The sequence below is a fragment of the Arvicanthis niloticus genome, chromosome X (assembly GCF_011762505.2).
Source record: "Arvicanthis niloticus isolate mArvNil1 chromosome X, mArvNil1.pat.X, whole genome shotgun sequence".
Taxonomy (NCBI): domain Eukaryota; kingdom Metazoa; phylum Chordata; class Mammalia; order Rodentia; family Muridae; genus Arvicanthis; species Arvicanthis niloticus.
This window is the reverse complement of record NC_047679.1, coordinates 23843361-23865020: the sequence shown is the minus strand read 5'-3', so window position 1 is coordinate 23865020 and position 21660 is coordinate 23843361. Positions and strand designations below refer to the sequence as shown.

General features: G+C 39.1%; 1 protein-coding gene across 3 annotated transcripts in view; it reads right to left on the bottom strand.

The window, feature by feature from the left end:
* Nucleotides 1-246: 246 nt before the first annotated feature.
* Mospd2 (motile sperm domain containing 2) overlaps nucleotides 247-21660 on the bottom strand; it is a 43052-nt gene continuing 21638 nt past the window's right edge. Inside the window, exons 7-15 of one of the 3 annotated variants that reach the window (XM_034485511.2) lie at nucleotides 19471-19509; nucleotides 16023-16147; nucleotides 11148-11324; nucleotides 10270-10382; nucleotides 7921-8017; nucleotides 7088-7184; nucleotides 6562-6691; nucleotides 3670-3772; nucleotides 247-2733 (exon numbers count right to left, since the gene is read on the bottom strand). In XM_034485511.2, the coding sequence (XP_034341402.1) occupies nucleotides 2596-2733; nucleotides 3670-3772; nucleotides 6562-6691; nucleotides 7088-7184; nucleotides 7921-8017; nucleotides 10270-10382; nucleotides 11148-11324; nucleotides 16023-16147; nucleotides 19471-19509 (1019 nt within the window). In that variant the 3' untranslated portion in view covers nucleotides 247-2595. The remainder of the gene's footprint in view (nucleotides 2734-3669; nucleotides 3773-6561; nucleotides 6692-7087; nucleotides 7185-7920; nucleotides 8018-10269; nucleotides 10383-11147; nucleotides 11325-16022; nucleotides 16148-19470; nucleotides 19510-21660) is intronic. The other 2 variants (XM_076918612.1, XM_034485512.2) reach the window with 2 other exon arrangements.

Here is a 21660-nt window from a genome sequence, read left to right as displayed (position 1 = left end):
ACAGGGCCTCTTGACACAGGGATTCATTTTTGGAAGCTTGAAGTGCTGTCCTCATAAAAATGCAAAGCAGATCCAAACAGAATTACAATGATCTTTAAAAGGGCAGAGTTGGTCTGAACATTGATTTAAAAAAAATGCTTTATCAATTAGAGACAAGAAGGTTTTTTTTTTCCTGATGATATTTATTTCATAAATGCAATTATTTTCTAAAACATATTAAAATAGAAAACATGTTCTTTTGATCAATTTATACAAAGAAAATACCAATATAGTAATAAAAATACTGAAAATATATGAAAAGCACCAGAACATTAGAGAAATTACACTGGCAACAATTCTAGGAATATATTTTTTTATAATTGTACAATAAAGTGCTATTAAATCCAGTCAAAATTAGTGGTAAGATATAAAAGTTATGGTTTATGAAATTTGAGACTAGGTTAACCAGCATCTGCATTTTAGGCTACTTGCAGATCAAGCTAATGATCTTTTATTAATGTTTTCATGGAAAATGTATTAATTTCCATTCCCGAGTGAAAACAAAAATCGAAATGAAAATCCCTGGTAATTTGATCATGAAAAGGCAATAACATGATTCAAGAGAAAATTATTGATCAGAATACCAAAAATAATCATGCACATATGATTAAATTAAACCAAATAAAGACAGGACAAAATCAAATGTTACTATATAGATTAATCAAGATTAGCAGAAGAGTTCAGTTACTGTTGACATTATGTTAATTTCCCAAAGTCCTTTTTAGTCACATTTACTACACAGAAATGCTAACAAGATGTTACTAAATTCAACTGACCAGACAACAATTAAAGAAGGGTATTTAGTGTGTCAACATGATTTTCTTATGAAACATTAAAAGGACACTGTTAGGACAATTATATTCCTCATCTTAGCTAATTAATTTCTTGTTTATCTGATGAGGAATAAAAAGCATAGACAGATAATTTGGGATGAGATTATATTAAGGCCCCCAATCTACCACTTGGGAAGTCACTGTGAACATACAGGGACATAGATACTGTGCACAGTACTTAGGGTGGACTGCAGTCTGTTTCACATCTGGAGGTGGCAAACTGAAACAGAAAAACTCAAATTAAGACAAAGTATCACACTAGTGTCCGTTTAACGTTTTATTTCCTCAGCCGACGTTTTAAGGAGCTTCGTTATATTACTCCTTAAAACTCGGTTTGGGAATCAACTTCTTCCAAATGAGAGCCCCCAACTCTACTGAGAATAATTCTCTGAACATGGCTAAATATTCATTTGCTGGGCAGAGTATTTTTCTTCCTTAAAAAGGCAGACATAGATTTGAACCTAAAGTGACAGAAACTGGTCATGTTAATGACAATACAAAGCTATTTCATTAGCCTCTGCTTCTGCAAGGTGTATCTCTGTAGGAATTTAGGAACAATATGAGTGAGTCTAAGAATGACAAAGGCAGAGTATCAAGTGGGCCACAGAAGCCACTGGGAGAGAGAGAGTTCCCATTCGCTAAGCCTCTCTGCTTTGCTTTTCCTTTTGCACACATGATACTTTTCAAAGTTTCCTTCTTACCAACAATTTTAACAAGGACCATCTGGAACCCAAGGTTACTTATTGTAATAGACATCTAAAACAACTAGACTTTCAAAAATGTTACGTAATGCCTTTCATTTAAAAAATGAGGGTGAAGGTGGCATAACTTGTAGTCCACAGAGGAGACTCCTTTGCCCTGGAATGAAGATGAAGACAGAACAATGGAAAAGTAGGCCCTTATAATAAACCAGGCAAAAGGTTCAGTGTCCAAACATATGGACAGGCATGAAACTGCATAGAATTGACTAGAACGGGAGCCTCTTTCAGAGGCATTCCTTCTGGGCACTGATAAGAGAAATCAAAGAAAATCCAACCACATGTAGCTTTTCATATTGTATCAAAAACAGAGTCTTCATTAAAGAGCCCAGATTAGTAAGAGGCAGGCTGCTCAGTGACACCTAGAAACAAAGGCTAAGGAGGTTTGGCATTAAATAGCTTTCCATTCCAAAAGAATATTGACTATCATCTGGAAGTAGTTCTCCAAGTTACAAAGTCATGATTACATAAATTACTCTGTTTAAGTATGCTTCCTTTTTAATATACATATTTTACATACATAGCATAGAAAAACTAATAAGTCAGCTCAGCTAGTAATTCTGTAATTTAAAAAAAAAGCAGACTACATTTTCTTTTGGCCACAACAAAGCGTTATTACTTAGACTTTTCAGCTCGCCTAGTGTATTTACATGATAAAACTTTGCTTTGAAAGCATTCAAATCAAAAAGAAAAATAAATTACATTTAAGCTATCAATTTATATAATGCAAATACCTTTACTTAGTTTCCTAACTAGCTATAGTCTCTAATAATCAATGCCTTGACCATCTCTCTAGCCAAATAACTTATTAGATAGGCACCCTTCTATGTGCTGCATATTTCCTTGTAGGAAGCCCAGATGTACAGTAGTTCTGGTAGCTGGGTGGAAAAGTTTGGGTGGGGTCTGTATACCTTCTCCAGATAATGTCTGAAGGAGTTTTTTGGTTTCAACCAGGTGCCACTTGTTTAATTGTATAATGAATAAAAGAAAGAAACAACAAAAGCAAGCAAGACCATTGTTAAGGCAAGCAGTAGCTGTTGGAACCAGATAGAGCGCTGCAGTTGGTCTTCAAGTTTCCTATTGCTTTCTAGTAAACGATTGAGCTGAATAGGGAAAAAAGGACGAGAGATTGGTATCAATAAAACGATCACGAGAATGCCAAATTGAAATATAAGAACTCTAAATACTGACGGGATGGGGCCCATCTACTCTGAAAGGTTGGGAACTAGAAATGGGAGGGAGGCATCCAATGTGTTTGGTGGAGACGGATGTCCCTGGGGCTCTATTCTAATTTTCTAGTACAGATGGGAATAATCCACTTCCTGGAGGTCCAGACATCTTTGAGATATTTATCTCTTTGCTTTCTCTTTTTATTTGGGCATCACACTCAGACACTCAGTGGTAAGCATTCCACTTCTGAGTTCTATGCAAGAAGCCACTTTGTTTCTTTCAATTTGAAATGCATTAGATGGTGCTTTTCTATATGAGAGGGTGGCTTTTGTATTCACCAAAGCACCATAGTGCTTTACTATTTGGCCCTGATTCTATAGTAAAATAGCCAAGAAAGCAACCTGGCACTTACCATTTCTGACTGGCCTCTTCATAAAGAAGAGGGCACTTCCAAGCCAGGTGTGGTGGCTCATACCTGTAACTCTAGCACTTACAAGGCTGATGCAGGAGGATTACAAGGAGTTCTAAGCCAGCACGGATTCAAAGTGAGTCTTAGTCTCAAAACGCAAGGCCTTCCCCCCCCCCCCCAAAAAAAATCTCAAAACAAACAAAAACAAATGAAAAAAACTACACTCCCCCAAACCAATACAAAACAAAAACAGACACCCCAACAAACAAACAAACTCTAAGTCCCACAAAAGAAACAAAACCAAAACCAAAACCAAAAGAGGAAGAAAGAGAGGGACAGACAGCAAAAACCAAACTTTGGTAGTGTCTCTGCTAAAAGTGTCCATTAGGTTCAGGGAGCACAGATGGCCTTGTGCTGATTAGCACTGGCGATTGTTCGGTGAGGGAGAAAGTGTACTTACTTGGAGGTACAGATCTTCACTGGTTTTATCTGACATGGCAGAAACGCTGTCCTTCAGGATGAGACTGTTCGGTTTACTGCTCTCAACTGTATGGCATCTTAACCTATGAAATTCAAAGGAAGCATAACTTCTTCAAACCTTTAGTATATATGTTATTTTTTATAAAAGCAAACTAGGAAATGCAGAGTTAAATGCAAGTGGTTGTGTACTGGGAGACAAAAGGTCTGATTCCTCTCCCTAGGCTCAACTCAGAAAGTAGCTCAGTCTATATTTATCTATTTTCTTCCAGGGTTTTTTTTTTTTCTCGACTAAAAAATCAAAGCTGGGACTTTGTGCCTCTTTATAAAGCACTGAGCTTAGCCCTCAGTCGCCTTTTAGCTACCGTATGTGTATAAAGAACAGAAGCTGCACATACTGCCTACCACCCCAGGGGATTCAAAAAAACGCCTTTCATATGTTGTTCAGTAGAATTTACCCCGATTACCTTCCAATTTCTAGAATGGAGGGATGGTGCTTTACTTGAGCTTTTAGTACCAAACCACCAGGATCCCTCCCACCTTCTAGGTGGGAACAACGATTTTCTCTTGATAGCTCCAGAGAAGGCAGCCATTACGAACCGGTAAAACCCAAAGCAAAGAAAGTAAAGCAACTTCTATTTAACAAAACCCCTCATTTTGAGTGTTTCATAAGCACTTTGTGTTAGTATCAGATTCTTTTTATGTAACTCGTTCTTAATATTTTGACAATTTCTCATGCTTTTCACCAAAACCAAAAAGATCTTTGGGTCTCAAGTCATCACTGGACTACATAGCAAAGCCCTGTTTCACAAACATAGCAAACTAAACTAAACCGAAACAAACAAAGCATAACCAAATGCATTTTTTGTTTCTATAATTTGAAAACCTATGTATATTACTATTTAATGAAAAGCAGGAGTACCTCTCTTCAGAGTCCAACCTGCATAAACTTTTCCAGTGATACTAGAAATACTATTTTTGTTAACTTTTTTTCTTCTTTGAAACACGGTTTCCATATGTAGCACATGTAATCCTTAGTCTTGACCATCCTGCTGCAACCTCCTAGTAGTATGTTTTGCAGTTATATTGAGGGTCTCTATTGCCATGCCCCTCATTTGTTTGTTTGTTTGCCAGTGCAGGGGATGGAACCTAAGACTTTGCACATATGAGACAAGCGCTCTAGTACTGAGCTACCTGTCCAGCTTGTTTATTGAAACAGTGCTCAAATTTCTCACTTTCAAAACCCCAAGACAGGCTGGACAGAGTGGAGAGCACTTGTAATGCCAATACTTAGAAGACTGAGCCACAAGAACTGTCACACATTTGAGGCTAACCTTGGCTACATAATGAGACTACATCTCACAAAACAAACACCACTGCCATGCCAACAAGACCCTCAATATAAACAGAAAGAAAACCACTACCCCAAACAAACAAGAAGAAACAATAACAACAACAACAAAACCTAATACCCTACAACAAACAGAAGCCAAGACTCCTTTATCAACTTCACAGTTGCTCTGCAATCTGTAGCACCTCTAGGTTAGCTCAGAGGTCTCCATCTGTCTCTTCAGCATGGGCTCTGGCTACTGCTATTCCTGCTTCTTGAAAGTGCTACTTAAGATGATCAATACTGTCAGTGGTCAGTGATGTGACCATCAAGTGGGCAGCACCAATACATCATCTTTTTCTGAATGGCCGTGCCTGGGTGCCTGCTACATTGTTCACTTCTACTCTGTGACACACTTTTCTCCCTGAACTTTAAGGACCTAACAAGAGCTGTCCTTTGACCACAGAATGCTCCTCTAGGTTGGGCACTCCTCAGAAAATTCCTCATAAGCAATGACCCAGTGCTCTCCTAGCTGCTAGCTGTCTCTCGCCCAACCCACCCAGTTAAGGAAAATGGAGCTTTTTGCTATTTTTTCACATAAACCAAGTCCATTTCTTTTTGTCTTGCAACTTGCTTTGCCCGCCACCAGAAAGCTCTTTGTGCAGTTACAGTCACAATGTGACTTCCTCTTTCATTTCCTTCAGGTCCTAGTCAATGGCTAGCAGAGAGATTATCCCTAACTACTCTATAAACCAGGGTTTCCTACCTTAGTGCTACTAAGTTTGGGGAGGGCTCACAGTTTTGGGGGGAGTGGTGTCATCAAATCACAGGGGGTTGGGAGGTTTAGGAACATTTGCTAGATGCTCACTGCCTCTCCCCCAACTGCTGAGTTGTGAAAGACAAAGATATCTCTGCATACTGACAAATGTCCTTGGGTGGGGATGAAGGGAGGCAAAACCAATGTTACTCCAACAAATTTTAATCCCATTTTAAAAAGGTGTAAAGTAAAGCAAACTAGAAAGAAGTCTTCCCTTGTTTCCTTTATTTTCCCTTGTACGTTTAAAGGCATTCATCACAGCTGACATACAGAGGCACACACAAGCATATGCCTGTGCATTGCCTTTTAAATAGGATACTGTATCCATGCTTCTGTGAGCAGCTTTTCTAATTGTTATCTACTCTGTCTCTTCACATGGGAACAGAGCACTGGATTCTTGGAGTGGCTCCAGGGCCACTTCGGCATGGGAATGTTCCAATGGATCTCACTAGGATTTACCAGTGGCCCCTTTGCTTTGTTTTTTCCCTGCCACAGACAACACTGCCAGTCTATGAACCAGGTGAGCATTCTGACAAGGGGGACTTGATGGTCTGAGATGTGTACCTGCCCACTGGTCAGTACTTGAGCAGCTTCCCTTCTTTAACCCAAGTACCCCAAGAATCTAACAGCTGTAAGGAATGAACAGTGTCAGCCTCCCTCCTTTTGTGAAAAAGTTCTGATTCTGAGTCCTCCATCACAGTTGAGAGGCTGTGAGTTGATATGCTTACCTGTGTTCCATCACTTTGCTTCTTGGAACTTCCTTCCAGAACTGAGTCAGTTCTGCAGGCCCCGTGCTAGAGGACTGCTCCATTTCAGCAGCCATTATCAGAAACCGGTCTTGGGCAGAGACTGTTAAGCCTGCATTTCAAAAGAGTAATTTAACACATGAACAGGAACAGGGGGCTGGGTACTGGCTTAAGGCATTATTATTATTCAAAAATATTTTATTATTTAAAACATTTTAAGTTGAATATATTTTGACCATATTCTTCCCCTCCCCCAAGTCTTCCAGATTCTCTCCCATCCCTACCCGACCACTTTTAAGTTCCTTCTCAAAAATCAAACAAAACCCCAATAGAGCAGCACACCGCCAACCAAGAAAACAAAATAAACCACCACCCAGTAAACACCCCCACCCCACTACCAAACTGTACCCAAATAAAAGCACTCAAAAAATTCTCTGGAGTCTATCATATATTGGTCAACTACTTCTGAATATGAGAGAAAGAGAGAGAAAAAAACCCGACAACTCACCGCCATGTGGAGACACAATGATATCAACCGAAGCTCCGGGATCACAGCTGCTGTTGCTTGGCTTGACTCTGTATTTTTCTGGAGCTGTGGTTCTCACCTATTTAGAAACATAGTTACCACATAATCACATGCTGTTTTGGAGGCGAGGCTTAAGAATGGCTTAAAAAAAAAAAAGAGCAGCTAATAAACAAAAAGAGAAGTTATATGCAGATTGTTATTTGTCGTCATCAATAAGACAAAAATATCCTGACTTATTTAAAAACCTACTTTTAACTCCTACTGTCACTTACCCTTCCCCGCCCCCCCCACAGGATCTTTGTAGCCATTGTTGGTCCAAAGCTGGTTATGTAGACTAGGCTGGTCTCAACCTCCTACTGACACACCTGCCTCTGCCCCTAATGAGCTGGGATTAAAGGCATGCACTATATCACACCTGGCCCTAGCCTTCCTCTTGTGTGTATGTGAGCATATAGGTGCACATGTATGTGCAGGCCAGAGGACAATCTTCATTAGATAAATCATGTAATTTACCACAACACTGAAGGATAACACAATCAAAGCAAAGGTGCCTTTCTGTCACATGTGGTATAAGTTGGAGTATAGCTTCTATTGTGTCACCAAATATGAAGTGTAGGTGACTAAGCTCACTACTAGCCCTTCTACTAGAAGGGAGTACAGGACCGGGAGGGGGCAAAACATACAACACAAGCTAAATATTTCCCACAACAGCCGTTCACTCTTTGACTATGACTCTCTCCATTAGGAATTCTCCAAACCACTTGCCTTTGACACACCCTCATCATTGATTATGACTTTAAGATTTTCTTTTTTACCTTAAAGGCCACGATATTTTTGGTGACATTTGTCAACACTATCAGAGTTTTCTTCTCTCCAGACTCAATGCTTCCAAAATATAATTCCTCTGCTGGGCTAGGTGGAAAACAAAGAAAGCATTCGGAATTCTCAGACTAAACAGCATTGTGTACATTAGTCTGAAAAAGTTTGGCTGATTGTTCATGCTCATTGGGATAAACAGACTTCCTTATACAAGATGGTGACCAAAACAGTTACCTAATATCAGTTTGTATGTTAAACTTACTGATGCTATGCATGCTGGGAAGTCCTATGGTTTTCCCTAAGGTCAGAAGGAAAATGGGAAAGGAACAGAAGAGAGAATTATGAAGATGCTGAATTAATCTTATAATCAACACAATCTAAGGTGGCTCTGTTTAAACTCCTTGGGAGGTTATGGATTATTATGAAAACACAGAAGGCACTGCTGCTTCAGTGTTCCCTAATTACAAACAGATTAGCCTTGAGCATGCTTTTTACACAAACAGAGAAGAACATAAGCTCATAGAAATATTATTAGGGATATATTTAAGTAACAGTAATTTTTTTTTTTTTACTACAGAATGGCTTTTCTGAGAATAGAGAAAAAAAACAGACATGTAAAGAAATCTGGAGTAGTTCCAGAGGGCAAACTAGTAAGACTATTAAGACTCAAGCTTTCAAGTTCACTTATTGGCTACTGGAATATCTACAGCCTAAAATGAAAAGACTCAACTCTCTGGAAAAATTGTGTAGTTTAATAGCATTAGCCAAACTTCATCAGTGTTTCAACACAACAGAAAGGCCATCTGGGCTAGTGTTTTTGCTCTAACTTGAAATGTCAATAGCTTAAGTGATTTCTCTTTTTACAAAACCCTGAGTTTGTGCGTGCACACACACACACACACACACACACACACACACACACACACCCTTCCACAACAGGAAGGTTTTGCAATTCTTTAGGTAGCCTAGGCTAGCCTTCAAGTGTGAGCCTCTTGCCTCTTAAGACTGCTGAAATTTAAAGCTTGCATTGGCAATCCCAGCTGCAGGTACGTTTCTGTTACATTACATAAGAAATGTCATACATATCAAGGATATTCATTAATCTAAAGAAGACATGTTTGAGGATGTCCTTGCCCACTTTTGGGGAAGACAATAAAAGTACATGATTGCAATAAAAGTACAGTTCTTTTTGGAGCTCAAAGAACTGGAGACGTGAAAACAACAATGTTATAGATGTCAGAGCACCTCTCGGTAAACAGTAGAAAAACCACAGGCAGCATGGGAGATGACCTTGGTGGGGTCCTTGTGCATATGAGAGAGTAGCTCTGTGACTGACTGGGGCACAGGTAGTGGAGTCATGTTCACAGTGCAATCCTGGAAGTTGTCCTAGTCTAACCTGCCATTCTGGCTTTTATCACTGTTAACCCTCAAGGATGGCAAGTGAGGATCTATGCTTTGAATGGGTCTTCTGAGAAGCATGGAGCATTGACTTCCAAAGTAGCAGAAGAAAAATTGCAAACATACAGACTCTAAAGGTGCAAAATGGCAAAGAAAAACCACGGGCGACAAACTTTATGGTATGTGTCTCTCGTTACTCAGATCCATACACAGACAATGGCAATCCACCCCATTCCAGCAGGACTCAATCCATACATGGACAAATGTGTTTTATTAATTAAAGACTTTCAGATTAAATTCTGTAGAAGTCTGGCTGTATTGCTGATGGACGATATACTCCAAACATAGTTACATATGCAAGTTTTAAGGAAAGGGACAAAGAGGCCATAGTAGGTCATCACTGACCAGTGTTGCTATAGCAATACTGAACATAATAGAGGAAGTAGCTCTGGGCTTCTTTTATTTTCTTTTTCAGTGTTAGGGTTCAAATTCAGGGCTAAACATAATGCAGAAAAGCATTCCAACTATGAGCTGTATCCCCAGCTCCCAATCCGACTCTTTTGAATTAATAAATTGAAACAGAGATAAACATGTCTCCCATTAGGGTTTAGTTAAAACCCCATTCTTCCAGAGCAAGCTGGTCTTTCAGAAGGTTAATCAACAAACTCATCCTCTTATTTTTATTTTTCCAAGCACCATTAAGATTTATTAATGAATGACTATCCAATATTCCTATCCAAAGTGTGATAAGGGCTATACATTCTGGAATAATAAACTGAGAGTTGGAAATGGTCACTAAGTCTGGAAAACAAGGCGCATGGTACTGTGCACAATTGTACTCTACTCTTAATGACAGGGTAGACGTTTTCTTAATCTTCTAGCACCCCAGCCTCGGCCAGCATGATCAAGTTATGTTACAAAAATGCAGTCAATACACTCTTTGTTACCTGATGTGTAATAAGGGTCCTTTAAAAACACTCAATGGCTTTTTAAAAGTTTTCGTCTTTGAATCAACTTTTTCAGTTTCATCTTTTTTGGAAGCAGACTCAGTTGGGTTACTCTACACATCAAAAAATAGAAACAGAAACAAGGTAGAAAACATGAAGATGTTTTAGTTCTAGTTGAACAGGCCACTGGGAGAACAAATAACCATTTAGATTCTATGCAAATCATAGTTTTTTAAACATGCTTAGCATGTCTGAATGACATGTTTAATGTATTCTGACATGACCATGGGAAACTACTTATATGATTCTCTTATAAACAAAATAGACTCGATGATTTTTGTTCTAAATTGTAATGTACTTATCAAACAAGCTCTTGCTAAGTTTTGTGAAGAACAACAGTTAACAAGCCCTTCAAAATGAAATTTAGAGGAATGGGATCCGGTGAAGTTTCAAATTAATCACTTTTATTTTTAATCTTAAATAAATTTTTGAAAAGATTCCTTCCAGATGTATTTCACCATGTTTTGTACAAAGCACGGAGTTAGCTCTTTATGTATGTATGCATGCATGCATGTATGTATGTATGTGTATGTATGTATGTTTATGTATGTATGTATGTATGTATGTACATATGTGTATATGTATGCTGTAATTCAGTTCCCCTCATCCCTTCTTCATCTTTTTTTTTTCAAGAAAAATGTAGAGGTAAGGTAACTGGATTATCTCAACGACTCATGGCAGAATTGGGGAGACACCACAGTACCTTCCCCCTTGTGCTAGGGACTGTCATGTATGCTGGGCAAGTGCTGTACCACTGAGCTATGTCTAAAGTTTAGATGACAGATTTTGATTCCATTTTACTTTATTCCTAAAATTACCTTTTCGGACACAGCTGGTTGTTCCTCATTAGAAATTGTTTCCAAGGTTTCCTTACCATCACCTTCTATATCTTCTTTACTTGAGGTTTCATCCTCACTGGCAATTGGCCCATTTTCACATAGTGGTGTCTGGAAGTCATCATCTACCAGTGGTGGGTAGCTATACTTGAAAGGATCCTACATGAGAGAACTTTCATTATCAGTCTGCTAGGAATGTGGAGAGAAAGAATTCTTTCATGGTATACTGAAAATGGATTACTTTGGCCAAGAAAATAAGTATAATTATAAAGAAAAAATGAGATTCACTGCAAATTAGAAAAGGGAAAGAGCAGTAAATAAACACTAAGCCATGTAAGAAAAAAATTGAGATAGATCTTCAGCTTACTCCACACCAAAAATAAGTTCAGATGACTAAATGCATAAATGTACTGTGTGTACCTTGTGTGATTTTTAAACCATAAAATTATGCATTAAACCAGAAGAGGAATGGAATGAATAAATATCTAAGTAGGGCGCACTCTTCTACACACAGCACAGAACACAGGTAGTGCAATAATATTGATAATTGGTTCTCCACGTGGTCCAAGGGTAGGGTAATTCCCTAACATGTTTGAGAACTTGGGTTCAATTCCTAGCACCACAAAACAGCACAAACCCCAATCAATTAACTAAACAAGTAAAAAAATCATAAAACCCAAACAAAATATATATAAAAAATATGGCTCAGTGGGCATAGTGATTGTTAAACCAACATGAAGAGTTGAATTTAGATTCCATGTGAAAAGCCACGTGTGGTTGGTTATACTTGTCTTTAATTCTAGTACTGGGAGGTACAGACAGGAGGACCCTAGGGACTCAAATGCTAGCCAGTCTAGCTAATCCGTAAGTTCTACATCCAGTGAGAGACCCTGTCTCAAAAACTAAGGTGGAGAGCAATATAGGATTATATCTGATGTTGACCTGTAGCCTCCATACATGGACACATGCACATATAAACATGTACACAGTCTTATGTACCACACAGAATCAAGCAAAAATAAACATAAGGGATAGAAATGTGGTTTGGTGGTAGAGTGTTCACTGCTCTATCAAGAGACCAGATTTGGATCCCAGCACCAAAATCAGGCAGCTCACAGAAAATTGCACTTGTGAAAAATACCAGCTCCAAGGCATTTTTTAATGTGTCCTTTGGCCTCCATGGGTACCATATATGTGCACAAACACACACACACACACACACACACCATTAACCCACACATACAAATAAAATATATCTTAAAAAACAAAACATGTGAACAAACTAAACACACGGAGAGGTGAGTTATGGTGGTTATATGCCTATAATCTGAGTACTTCAGAGGTTGAGAATTTGCAAGTTTGTGGCAAGCTTGGGCTACAAGAGAACCTGCCTCAAAAATAAAACACAAAATGGGAAAAATTGCAAAAATGGTTTTGCTTTAATTACAGGTGTAATATGTAGAAGGAGCTAAGATGGAAGGAGTAAGGAGAGGAAGAGAAAAAGGAAGAGGAGGAGCGAGGCAAGGGAGAGAGATGTAGGAGGATAAAGAGCCAGGCAGGTACGGAGAGCAGTCCTGGGTAACAACTTATATCTAGGTTAGCTAATTGGGAAATACCTCTAATTGTATGGGCATATTGTTATTGAGCATTACCAAACACATAAAGCCTTTGATTGATATTTAAGCATTAGAGTCTCATTGTATTACTGGGCCCGCATGGATGGCAGGATGGTCTGGGCACAGCTCAGCCTTGTGGAGATAGTGTGCAAGATTGGTAGAGCCACCTCCCACGCTGGCATCTGGTGGGTGCCAGCTTCTGGCTATTTCCAGCTGTGGGGCCCTTGCTTCTGGCTGCGGAGCATGGCTGTCTGAGCTAAGCAAGCAGAGCCACTGCTGCTTAGTCAGCCCGAGAAAACACCGTTCTAAATATTAACTTTTACAGTAATATAGTATCTGAAGTGCTCAGCATTCGGTTTTCCTAGCTTCAGATGCAAAGTGGAAAGTTGCTGAATAAGAAAGGTGCAGACTTCAAATTAAATTTTTTTGGTTCAAGTCTCTTCTAATTAATGAAAACTAACAGGGACACCGAACACTAATGCTGTTAGCCCTTGCTTCTTTTTAAATCCAATTTTGTCAGGCAGGCAAAATATACCTACAATTATTTACAGAGGTTTCACACTTCAGGAAAAGTCACTTTTGCATTCATTTTTACAGCTATGTAAATACATATGTAAAACAATACATATGTAAAAACAACAACAACAAACCAAACCAAAAAACCCCAAAATTTATATGAGGAATCACCATGTAGTCCAGGCTGGCCCAGAACTGCAATCCGAATTTTGCCTCTTGATTGCTGGGTACAGGTGTACACTACCACACCTGGACACAACATTAAGATTTTCAAATCCATCGACTCATTTCTGACCTCTGTTTTAAGTAATAAAAATCAGTTCAAAAAAATTTCTAACAGCTGGGCAATAGCATTTGCCTAGCATGAATCTGGCCTCAGGGTTTGGTCCATAGAGCACAAAAAAATAAAGGCAAATAAATAAATAAAAGCCAAACAACCCTTCCAAACTTTTACAGCACATTCTTATCGCTACATTTCAAATTAAAAAAAAAAAAAAAATCCACCGGGTAGGAAAGACAGGGAAGGAAACCAAGGCCACACATCAACATCAAATTTAGTAAGTTATGGTTCATGATACTGGAGTGCTGCAGCCATACACGTGTGGAAGCTTCGTGCACACTGATTTAGAATGATCTCTAAACTGTTGTGAAGGGAAAACAGATGTACAATACTGTACCAATATGCTACCTATTTAAAAGCAATGAGGAGGAGGAAGGCTTATGTGCACTTGCCTACACTTGCCTACACATGCAATGCACATCTCTAGAAATTAATCTAAGAAATGCAACCACAGAAGGCACTAGGGTGCTTGAGACAAGAATAGGAGGAGACATTTTATGAAGAACTGTTTCTGAATACACTTTTGAATACTGAACACACCCTAGTTTAGAAATATATATATATATATATATATATATATATATATATATATATCCTATTCAAAAATCTAGTAAACTTTGAAGCATAAGTGGAAAATGTCTACACCACTCCATCTTATTTTAGGTGTCTCACTAATCATTCTTTTTGCATTAAGACAGGGCCTACATCTTTCTGGGAAGGGGAAATTGACTAGATTTTCTGGTGGACTGGGGGCAGCTGGGATTGGGAATAGGAGGAATCAGGTGAGGGGGGAGAGATGACTGGAATTGGAGGGCACCTGTGAATTAATGTGGAAGCCCAGTGCAGAGGAAGCTCCCTGGAATCTACTAGGGTGGCTAGTAAGGACTCCTAGTAAAGTAATGGAGGATATGGAGCCTGAACCATCCATCTTTTGTAGCCAGGTAAAATGTACTGGCAAAAGGTTGTGTATCAACTTGACACAAGCTAGAGTTATCAGAGTGGAAGAAGCCTCAGTTAAGGAAATACCTCCATGAGATCTAGCTGTAAGGCCTTTTCTCAATTAACAACCAATGGGGAAGGACCCAGCCCATAATGGGTGGTGCCATCCCTGGGCTGGTTGTCCTGGGATGAAGAAAACAGGTTAAGCAAGCCACCAGAAGCAAGCCAGTAAGTAGCACCCCTCCATAGCTTCTGCATTAGCTCCTGGCTCCAGGATCCTGCCCTGGTTGAGATCCTGTCCTGATTTCCTTTAATAATGAACAGCAATATATAAGTGTAAGCGAAATAAAACACCTTTCTCTCCAACTTGCTTTTTGGTCATGGTATTTCCTTGTAGCAACAGAAACCCTAAGTAAGACACAAGGCTTCCAGTGTCTCAGTGGGACTGGACACTAACCCAGCCACAAAACCTTCAAACTATAAACTGTCCTGCCAGCAAGATGTGCTGGGACAATGGTGGTGCACAACTTGTGGAAGTGGCCAACCAATGACTGGTTGAGACCAATGCCTGACACTGCCTGAATGGTCGGGAACTACAGGACGAATAATCCAGAGACCTAGAACAGAACCAATACAACTGGCCAAAGGAAAACAAGATTCCTAATTATGTTCTGTTATACTCATAGACCAGTGCCTAGTCTAGTTGTCATCAGAAAGGCTGCCTCCTGCAGCTGATGAGAACAGATGCAGAGACCCACAGCCAAACATTAGGCAGAGAGGAGGAGAGATGGCCCAGGCTGGAGGTCTCTATAGGGTCCCACTCCTCAGAGCTCTGGAAACCCCATGAAACAAGGGGGGGATTGTATGGGCCAGAGGGATCAAAGACAACACCATGAGAACACAGCTCACATAATCAACTAAGCAGAGCTCATAGGGGCTCACAGAAACTGAAGCAGCAATCGCAGATGCTTGCCTGGGTCTGTGCTAGGTCCCTTATGGATCTATATCTAGATAGGTAGGTAGGTAGGTAGGTAGGTAGGTAGATAGATAGATGATAGATAATCTTGGTGTTTGGGGGGACTCGTAACAGTTGGAGTGGGGTTTTCTCTGACTCTTTTTGCCTGCTCTTCAGACCCTGTTCTTCCTACTGGGTTTCCTCACTCAGTCTTGTTTGTGCCTGGTTTTACTATACCTTGTGCCATGTTCAGTTGATGTCCCTGGGAGGCCTGCTCTTTTCTGAAGGGAAATAGAGGAATGAATCTGGGGGTAAGGGGAGGTGAGGGGAACTGGGAGAAGTAGAGGAAGGGGAAACCGTGATTGAGATATATTGTATGAGAGAAGAATAAAAATTAACAAAAATGATTTGCATTTTTCCCTTTGAATACATAGAACTCTATTATTATTGTTCGGTGTTCTACCATAACAAGTTTCAAGGACGGTACTTACTGTCCCACCCATGTGAGGAGGTAGGTATTCCACACTGACATACTCCTGGATTTCATTCTTACTTGTAAACTTCAACAAGCTTACTGCTTCAGGGCCAAGCCAGCTTTTCACAATTTTGAAAGCAGCTGAGGAAAAACAAGCAAGTCACCACACTAGCTCTGTCAAGCACTTTGCTGTATGCAGTAACCCAGACCTGTAACCAGCTTGAACTCAGAGCTGTGAGGACTTTCTTTTGAGGCCAGACACTTACCGTTAATTCTAACAGGCTTTGTGGTATGCGTGTCCCTTACACGGTTCAAATGCTCCATGGAGATCCAGGAAGCTTCAATTACCCTGATGTTCACTGAGAAGCTTCTCAGGGTTGTGACCCGTGAGCACGTCTATCAGTGGCCTCAATAATGATGATTTGTGGACAGTGAACTAAACTGCTGCTCTGTGACTCAGGAAGGGATTGCATGATGTTGTGAAGAATCTTTTACTTCGTGGTTCTTCTGATAAACCCTCAATATAAAATCCCTCCTCAAAGGGAAAGGCAGAAACAGGAGGAAGGGGCCCTGCTTATTATGGGTGTGAGCCAGAACCAGCTTCCTTCCTGATTCAAAACTGCCTTTTTCCCAGGCTGTGCAGTTTATATAACCACAAGAAAGACTCTGCAAGAATAAGCTGCTACCAAAAGTAGCTATTTGACAGCTACAATTCGGTCCTGCGTCATGTCATTTGTTTTAGGCTTAATTAAAAAATTATTTCTAATGGGACCTTTTTAACCCATTTTGAAAAAAAATCTAAAAGCACAATGCTGCAGTAAATATGCACAAGTGGCAGTAGACAAGAAAACAGAAATCAGAATAATAAAAACATTAAAGTGTGGTTTAGAAAATCACGTTTTTTTCTTTATTCTGGCTCCCTATGATTTAGGCTTTTGTTCAAGTACTATTTAAACGTTCCTTTTCAATTTAAAACAGCCTGTGACTTGACAGGATTGAAGTCATGTTATTGGAATTAAATGAAGTGTTAAGTCTGATTTTTTTTTCATGCCAGCTTTTATTGAAATAAATTTGCAAATGTTTCTAGCTGCGGGTTACCATAAAAGCCCTTCGTCAGGCCAAAACCTCTTCTGTATGCAGTTAAAACATTACCCTTACCTAAAGAGAGGTCTGGCCTTTGCTCCCAGCTTCTGGGAGACAGCATTCCTGTTTGGTAGGATTGTCTCTTTTGGGGGGGGAACGGGGGCTGGGAGCCTTGGATTAGTGAGAACAACATGACCTCGGATTAGGGTGGGACTTGGCTATGAGAGAAAAACCAACATGTGATTTAATAGGGGCAGTGGGCCATGAAGTACCAGTAAGTACTAGCCACTGCCAAAATCAATCACGCCTACATAATGGAGCCCCAAGCCAATTTCTGATAATCAAGGCATGTGGCCTTCAGTGAATTTCCTTGGTTGGTGATACTCCCTGTGTGCTGGTCACATCGATGCTGAGAGTGATCTGTTTCACATTTGGAACTTCTCTGTAACTCCTTTCCTTGCAATAAGTCACAGTGGTGAGCATCAATTGTTTTCAGTAAGTTCTAATGAGTGATCAAACATTTGAAAGTCATTTAAGGAATTTGTAGAATTTTGAATTTGAAGAAGGCAGTCTTCTATAGACTGCTAGAATCCCTTTAAAATCTACTTGTTTCAACAGTGCTTTCTGTTGCTACTTTTAAAAGAGTTTTATCATGAGAGGGTATTAAATTTTTGGCATGTGTATGTATTTTTCCTCTACTAAGATGATTCTGTAGTCTGGTTTCTTCATTTTATTAATATGATATATTATACTGATTATTATTATGTTTTTTGAACCAACTTTGCATCAGTGAAACAACTCCTACTTTGTCATGGCTTGTAATGCTTCTTGGTGTGTGGTGGTGGTGTGGTGGCGTGTGTGTGTGTGTGTGTGTGTGTGTGTGTGTGTGTGTGTGTGTGTGTGTGTGTATGTGTGTGAACGCGTGCATGCCTGTTCCTGTGCCCTTACATATATATGCATGTATGTAGAAGCCAGAAGACAAACTTAGGTGTCATAGCTCAATAGTTATCCACCTTGCTTTTATGAGACAGGGTCTTACTGTCCTAAAGTCACTGATTACTTTAGAATGGCTGGCCAGAGAGTTCCAGAGTTCTGCTTATTCCTTCTCCCAACCCTCATTTCTCAGAGCTGAGGGAGATAAGCACTTGTTGTTACTATGACTGGCCTCTTTATATAAATTCGTAGGGATTAAATTCAGTTCTCAAGCACTCTGCCACCTGTAATTTTTTTTTATATTTCTTTGGCTATGGTTTGATAGTTTTGTCCTTCTGCAGTGCTAGGGGTGGAACTCAGGGCTCCACACAGGCCAGGAAAATGCCATATCACGGAGCCATACACCCAGCTACAGTACAAGAGACCACTGATGTGTCTATAGTTGGAAGGGGTTGCCCTCTGCAGTTTTCTTGCTGTCTGATGTTTGGTAGCAGGACTGAATTTACTCATGAACGAGTTACAAGCTCTCCTTTGTGGCCTATTTTTACAACTGTTTACAAAGGGTCAGGGTAAATTCTTTAACTATCTCATAGAATTTTCCAGAAAACTCACCAGGGCCTGAACTTTTCTTTGTGGGTTTTAACATTTAACTTTTATTTTTACTTTTTTTTTTAAAATCAATCAATCAATCAATTAATTTACTTTTGGCTACTACTTCTGATTCTTGAGTCAACTTCAGCAGTCTAGGTTTAGAAGTTCATTGATATAACTATTTTTTATTTCCATGAGTCAGTAGTGACCTATTTTTTTTTTGATCTAACATTTTAATAATGTAAGCATTTCATTTGTTAAGTCTTTACCAGTGTTAAAAGGGTGACCAATAAATAACTTTTGAAAGCACCAAATTTCAGTCTACAGAGTTTCTCTATTGTTGGCTAAGTATGCAACAATGGACTCATGGGAACACCAATGAAACCAATGTAAAGAACAGAATTGCCTTTCAAATCACTAGGGATTTTTTTTTCAATAGCCATTTCAAAGGTCTCTTAGCAAAATTATGACTGTCAAAAAGGGACATGTGACTTCAGTGATTTGGAGTGACTTTCAGATTTCTCCCACTCTGTCCCTCAACACTTGAACCAAGAGAAAACCTAGCCAATGCATGTTTTGTGTGTGGGAAAGAGAACGAGGTTTCTTGTAATTGTTTTACCCAAGTGGTGGAATAGCTTCCTGCTGATTTTAGAAAAGACAAGTGAAAAAACTCCCAAGCTCTTAAGGAGAGAATGGCAGTCTTATCTGTTTACAAAACAACCTCTGAGTACTCTGGCTCTGGCCTTTTAAGAGTCCACAAGGATAATATGAACATGTTCCTAAACAATGGTAGAAACATAGCTGAATTGGCCAAGTAAGACAAATGAAAGTCAAAAAAACATAATATATATACTCACCATTCATTATCCAAGGCATATCAAAGATCACTATTTTTGCTGAAAGATAAAAAAAAAAATTCACTTCATGTGACTTAGTTCCTTTACAATAAATAGTCTATCAGTTTGACCTGACCTAAAAGAGGACAACTATGTGAGAAAAATGGAGCTGGTTGGCTAGGGTCTAATTCAGGAAGGTGTGTGTGAGTGGGGCTGGAACTGAACCATCGGCTCACAATGGCGGGAAATCCTAACAATGCACTGTCACTGTTCTTTGGAAACAACCCATCCCTCTGGTCACTTGCTGATTTAATGAAGGTACATAAGAAAGTAGTTAAAGGGGTATAGGTGTCACATGCCAGATCAGTGCTGAAAGCAACTGCACTTTAAAAACAGTATTTGCATGTCTACTGTATGGCTTCACTTAGACATTTTCTTGAGACTACACTGTTGACCAGTCATACAGCTGCCCATTCCCTCTGACTCTGAGACACAGAAACTGTATCTTTTCTTAATACTTATGAACTCAACTCCAGGAAGCCAAAAATTCTGAAGTACACACAACTGTTATTTACATACTGAATTAAGGATATTAAGTAGCCCTATAAGCAAATGTGAGAAAGAAATCAGAAACCACAAAGGGGATTTGTGATAGCCCATTCATTCTTCTACTGCAGATGAATCAATATGTAATTTCACTCTTCTCCAAGACAAGAATCCCTTAGAATGCTATGCAAAACTAGCCAAAGTAAAATACACAAAAAGAACTTGGTACCAGTAAGAGAAAGCTCAGTGCTCAGTATTCATGCTTTTGAGCAGGGATATAAGTAAGGTTTAATAGTTGGAGTCCATGACAGCTTTCAAAGAACAGTAAGTTTAAGACCTCATAAAATCCAATGTCTGCAAAACCACACAATTTTGATAGAACAGAGACATCATTTGTAGTTAACTGAAATGAGCGATATGTACCATTATATAAACCCATGAATTCATGAATAGTTCTTTCAAAATAATCCTAGACATATTTTATAGATAACGAATAGTTACATTTCTCCCTCAGAGGCTCATTACAAACTTAAGTATTTCAGTCAACAGGTGTTTTAGAAGGCTGAATGTATTTTATAAAGTAATAGTTATGTTAGTACTATTTCGACATGGCGTATCCTTTAGATCGTTCAATAAACATTTCAGTTTTGTTTTGTCCATAAAAGAAGCAAGTTAATATCTTAAAGTTGTATTTCTGTCCATTGAAGGGCACTACTTAGCAAGATTTAATGAATCAGGGATGTGCCAGATATATAAGGAATTGTAGAATGTTCAAGTTTCCCAACCGGAAGGCCATCATTTTCTTTATCTAACAACATTCACAAATAGTCTCTGAAGGTTTTACAGTATAAGGCTGTATGTGGTATTGATTCTAGACTTCCATTATGCTTTTGTCACCCAAGAGACCACAACTGTGGTATCTGCCAGGAATACATGTAGGGAGCTCTGTGAATTTCCATTTTTGATATCCTTTTGCCTCTTCTGACTTTTTGGTTTTTAACCAAACTGGAGCTAAATAAAATTGACTGTTTATGTGGGTTGGCCACTTATTTACCTGATGAGTAATCTATTACATAAATCCAACAAATGAAAAATGAGCGTATAAGGCTTAGAAAGAGCCCATCATTTGAAGTTCCATCATTAAAGGGAGAATTAACATTAAAAACAAACAAAACAGGGCTGAGGATGTTAGTTCCATGGTAGAACACTTGCCTGCCAAAATCCCCAGCACCAGTAGTGCATTCTGGCTCAGTATTCTCTTACTGGCAGTTCTAAAGCAGCAGTTAGTAACACACTGTACTTTATTTGCCTTACAATGTACTTTCTTTGTACTGCTCATCTGCTCTTGCATGCAGCAAGTTCCATATAATAAATATAATTTTAGACAAAGATCAGTACAAACGGGCTCATGTTGCAAATAAATATATATAATTGCACACAGCTGGGTGTTCAGTGTTACAGGCTCTTTTGGACTCTAGAACTTCACTCGGAACAACAACCATAAAGGAAAACTACTTCAGAACAGTGTCTGGGTATCTACCGAGATAAGGACTTACAGGTCTACCTAGGAATACATTTAAAGTACTTCATCAAAAAACAATGCTTCAGGTATGAAGCAATAATATAAAACTACCATTTATGGGCACCATCTACAATTTCAATATA